The sequence below is a fragment of the Canis lupus genome, chromosome 29 (genome assembly GCF_048164855.1).
Source record: "Canis lupus baileyi chromosome 29, mCanLup2.hap1, whole genome shotgun sequence".
In the NCBI taxonomy this organism is placed as follows: domain Eukaryota; kingdom Metazoa; phylum Chordata; class Mammalia; order Carnivora; family Canidae; genus Canis; species Canis lupus.
The window spans coordinates 8,546,800-8,551,571 of NC_132866.1; the positions used below are offsets into that span (position 1 = coordinate 8,546,800).

Consider the following 4,772-nt stretch of genomic DNA (forward strand, 5'->3'; position numbering starts at 1 on the left):
GGCATCACTCTGTTTGCAGGTAACACAAGGAACAACATATTTTGACCCCGAATTTCTGTTTATTTTTCATTTACGACACATGCCCTCGTTTTTATTCCAAACCACAGGGAAATAAAGGGAGATCTATCTTCACTGAGGTTCAGGCTAAAATTGTGCCATAAATACGCATGCCAGTTTATTTGGGGGCAGTTTCCCATCAATAGAAAACGAGACTCAACATTTCAGCCATAGTAGACTCAACTGTGTCGATCGGGTTTGTGGAACCCAGCAAAGCGGGGATGGGAGCGCGTGCAGGCGCTCCCCAGCGGACGCACCGGGCGGTGTGCTCTTCGGGATCTTCACCGTCTACAGGTTCTTCATCTCCCCCTTCTGGCTCCCCAGCTTCAAACGTGCCCTGCCAGGAGCTGGGCGTGCAGACCCCATGCTCTAAGGCAGGCAGCCGAGCGGTTGGCTAGGAGCGCCCGAGCACCTGCTTCTGCAGGCGGCTCCCAGCCCGGCGCGCCTCCGCCCGCTGCCCGCTGCCCACCGAGCGCGTGGGAACCTCTAGCGTTGCGCTTCCAGGCCTGGGACGGACAGGGACAGCAGATCGGAGAGGCCGCCCTGGAGGCGATGGGCGCCAGTGGACAGGAAAGGGCCTGGCCGGGAGGAGACAAAGTCCTTTCAGTGGCCGATGCCACAGTCGGATGGTCTCCGTTCGCTGGCACCCGAGCCACCCCCGGAGAGCGGCAGCTCCTGCAGGCCTGCGGATGCCTGGCCTCCCTGGGCCTGCCCTCTCGCGATCTGTCTTCTCCCAGCCGGACTCCGCGCCCCGCCTCTGGCCACAGCTGAATTCTAAGTTCACTCTCCTTTCCTCTTCCCGCCCCCGCCCCGAGATGCCACCGAGCGCAGCACCCTCCAGGCCCGCTGACAGGTGCCCGGGAATGTCCTGCCCAGAAGCTCTCGGCTCCTGGAGGAACCGCGGCCTGGGAAGGGAATGCGAGGCTGCAGGCAGCGCGGCGGGCGGAAATTTATCAGCCATCTCCCAGCTCGCGGCTGCCGCTTCGCTCAATTTCTCAAACTAGATAAGCCTAGGGCCTCGCCCCTTCCGCCCGGCCAGCTCTCCTGAGCCAGCGCTTTGCAAGCCCAGAAAGACCCTGGGCAGAGGGAGCAGCCCTGGTCGCGAACAAAGCCGCCTCTGTCTCTGCCGCCTCCTGGATTATGGGGACGTGCGTCCAGGTCCAACTCGGGCGAGCGCACAGGCAGCCAGAGAGCCAGGCGGAGGAGAGTTTCAGAGACACCTGTCTGCGGAAAATCGGCCGAAGTTACACACTCTGGCAACACGAAACGCGTCACTTTTCTTTTCTTTTTAATTAATTCGATTTCACGACAACATTAAATGTAACAATATTTTGTGGGCTTTTTTTCTCTTTTTCTTAAAAAGGGACTGAACCCCGGGCAGTGACGAGGGAGATGGGGGGGGGAGGGTTGGGGGGGAGGGAGAGAACAAGCTATCGCAGAACAACAGGTGTAGCCGACAGAAAGAAAACAGATTGGGTGGCAGAGCGAGGAGCCCTGTGGAGTCGAGGGTGAACTTTACAAGAAATCTGTACATATATCAAATAAGTTAAAATTCTCCTAAATTGATTGTCCTTCACTTAAAGCGCTCCAGTATGCCTATCTTACTCCTTTGAGCATCGCTACCTATCATCGTTGTTTCTTTCCTCCCTCCCCCTTTCCCCTTCTTAATTTTTTCCTCCTAACGAATGACCAGGATTACACTGTGAAAACGTCTGCTTCTCTCCGTGGAGAAAGAGGCAGGGCTCTCAGGAAATTTTGTACAATATTGCACAGGTCAAAAGTACAACAGTTACTGCAGAACAAAAAGGGGGAGAGGATAGAAGACAGATTTTTTTTCAAATATTGAAATCACTCTCTCAAAACAGGGAACAAAGCGATAATAGTAATAATAATAATAATAATAATAATAATTTATCAACAAATGAAATCCCCCAAATAAATGCTGCTAATAAATAAGATCACTCACACCGGGCCAGATGTGGAGGTGTTTCAATCATCAGAAGTCTAATTTCGGGCTGTCTTGTCTTTTCCCTTTAAACACCTAGAGAATCCTTCAGTCACAAAATGGGACAGATGAAGAGGTCAACTGCAACACACCTCTGCGGGGAGGAAAAGCGGCCTGAGTCCGCCTTCCCATCAGAGGCTTCTCAGATTCTGAAAATTGGGGAGGATCCCTAGGGCCGCAGAGGAGAACCACACCCAGAAATCCAGGAATAAAAGTAGGATAATGTGAATTCCCTCCTTTTCTCTCTCTCTCTCTCTCTCTCTCTCTGGACTTCTGAAGACAGTTCTATAGAAAATGAATACACCAGAGGGCTTTAGGTTTTTGCGGCTTATCTCTCTTCTATAAAAATAAAACCAAAAAGCCACAGCGCAATGCAAATTGGAGGGGTAGGAGGGGGGGGGCGCGGTGCGTAGAGTTGCACCTTTTGCCAAAGCTTTCGGACGAAATATTTGACCCGGGGGATCTTGTCTTTTTTCCTGCTCTTTTCTTAATAGAACCAAAACCAAAAACGTAAGAGGGGGAAGCGCCTCAAATCCGTTAGGGGTGAATTGCACGAAAATGCATTGCAAATACTTACAAAAACGCTACCGATCGGGGGAGGGGAGGCCGGGGCGGCGCGCCCGAGCCCCGGTTCCCGAAGGCCGCTGGACGTCCTGGCGCCCTGGGCCCGGCCCAGTCTCCTCCGGGATCTGGGAAGGCGGCCGGGCGCTCCCTCCCCCTCCCCCGTCGGGCCTCAGACCGGCCGTAGCAGCGGCACGGAGGAGACCACGGGGTGCGAGTAGTACACGGGGTGCGGGAAGGTGAGCAGCGGCTGGCTGACCGGCACCGGGGCCCCCGCGGCGGCGGCCGCGCCCTCGGCGGCCGAGTTCTCGTGGTAGAGGATGGGCACCCGCACGATGCGCTGCGCCGCGGCGTGGCTCAGGTTGGCCGCCTCCAGCTCGGCCGCCAGCTGCCGCTTCCACTTGTTGCGGCGGTTCTGGAACCAGATCTTGACCTGGGTCTCGGTGAGGTGCAGCGACGCGGCCAGGCCGGCGCGCTCCGAGCTGCTCAGGTAGCGCTTCATGTCGAAGGTGGACTCGAGCTGGAAGACCTGGCTGCGCGAGAAGACCGTGCGCGTCTTCTTTTTGCGGCACGCGGGCTTCTTGTCGGGGCTCTCGGCGCCCTTCTTCCAGTCCTCGGCGCCGGGCGTCGCGGCCGCCGCCCCCACGCTCGCCCCGGCAGCTCCGGGCGCCGCCTCGCCCTCCTTCTTGCCTTCCTCCGAGTCGCTCTCCTCCAGGATGATCTCGTCCGGGCTCTTGGAGTCCAGCTCCTTGTGGTCGGGGTCGGCTTTGAGCAGCGGCTCGGGGGAGTCGCGGTCGGTTCCCGAGGCGGGGGAGGAGTCTCGCAGGAGGGCCTTCTCCGAAGCTGGGGAGAGACACACAGACGGACGCACACGCACACGCACACGGACACAGCCTTCAGCGGGGCCTGGCGCCTGGGGGGCCGCAGGCTCAATCCGCGCCGGCCTCCGGGCCCAGGCCTCGGGGCCTCGCGCCTCCTCCCTCGGGCCTCCTTGCTGGCGGGGCCCGGGTAGGGCCTCCGCATCCTGGGATGCCCTTTCTCCCGCGGGCGGGCGCGCGGGCGGGACACCCGCACGGTGGCAGGGCGGCCACTGGGTGTCTTTCCCTTGGACGTCCCGCCTGGGGCCCCCGGGTCACCGCCTCCATCCGGGCCCCGTGCCCGGCCCCTGCCGGCTGCAGCCTCCCGGTTCATGCCCCAGGCCACGCTTCCCCGGGAGGCGCCGCGCGCCGGGCTCCAGTTCCACCTCTCTTCTCACCAAGTGGGATTGGACTCCCCGGGCAGCGCAACCGAGCGCGCGGGGCGGCAGAGGCCAACCAGGGGCCGGGGAGGTTGGCCAAGCAGCGGGTCGGAGGGCGCGGGGGTCCCCGGTGGAGGCGGGAGGCGGGAGGGGGCGCGGGGCGGGAGGCGGCGCGGGGCGGGGATGCTCCCGGCGCGCGGGGAGGACAGCGAAAGTTCAAAGAGAGGTCGGTACCTTCAGGTCGCGAGAGGTGGCCGCCGGCGGGGGTCAGGGTGTAGGGGTACCACCAGGCCGGGGAGCGCTCCAGGTAGTGCGCGGGCAGGGCAAACCTCTGCGCCGGGATCTCAAAGCGGGGGAAAGCCAGGTCGCCCACCTGCGAGAGCGCGAAGCCCGCGGCGCCCTCCAGAGCCCCCTTGGCCGCGGCGGCGGCGGCGGCGGCGGCTGCGGCGGCCGCGGCGGAGGCCGGCGCGAAGAGCGTCCGTGGGGGCGGCTGCGGCTTAGGGGGCGGCCGGTGGTGGTCTCCGTTGAGCAGGTTCTTGATGGAGAACGGGGACTCCTTGGGCGCGGGAGGAGGGGGCGGCGGCGGCGGGGGCTGCGCGCTAGCGGTGCCGGGGGCGTCGGGCCCGGGCTCCGGCATGGTCCCCTCTCCTCCGGGTCCCGGGGAGGGAGGGATCGGGACAGGCGCGCGGCCGGGCGAGCGGGCGGGCGGCCGGAAATCAGACCATAAACGGAACTCGACTACGGGGCGCAAAGTCGGGGGCCGCCCCGGGCGCAAATCCAGCGGCGCGAGGGCGGGGTGAGGACCCGGCCGGGGCGGGCCCGCATGTGGGAGGGGTGCTGAGGGGCGGGGAGCGGCCCGGCCGCGGCTCGGAGGGAGCGCGGCGGCTCGGCGGCGGCGGCGGCTCCCGGGGA

At 62.6% G+C, this 4,772-nt stretch overlaps 1 protein-coding gene across 1 annotated transcript; it reads right to left on the bottom strand.

Moving 5' to 3' along the window:
* Positions 1 to 2,795: 2,795 nt before the first annotated feature.
* Positions 2,796 to 4,497, bottom strand: HMX3 (H6 family homeobox 3). The gene is made up of 2 exons (XM_072804719.1): positions 4,095 to 4,497; positions 2,796 to 3,466 (listed from the first exon to the last, which is right to left on the bottom strand). The coding sequence occupies exons 1-2, from the start codon at positions 4,495 to 4,497 to the stop codon at positions 2,796 to 2,798; spliced, it is 1,074 nt and encodes a 357-aa protein (XP_072660820.1).
* Between the last annotated feature and the right edge of the window lie 275 nt (positions 4,498 to 4,772).

Bases quoted from the DNA above. Each gene is read 5' to 3' on its own strand.
- HMX3 (XM_072804719.1), bottom strand. From the start codon at position 4,497: ATGCCGGAGCCCGGGCCCGACGCCCCCGGCACCGCTAGCGCGCAGCCC. The intron at 3,467-4,094 runs GTACCGACCTCT...GTCTCTCCCCAG, and splicing joins CCACCTCTCGCGACCTGAAG to CTTCGGAGAAGGCCCTCCTG.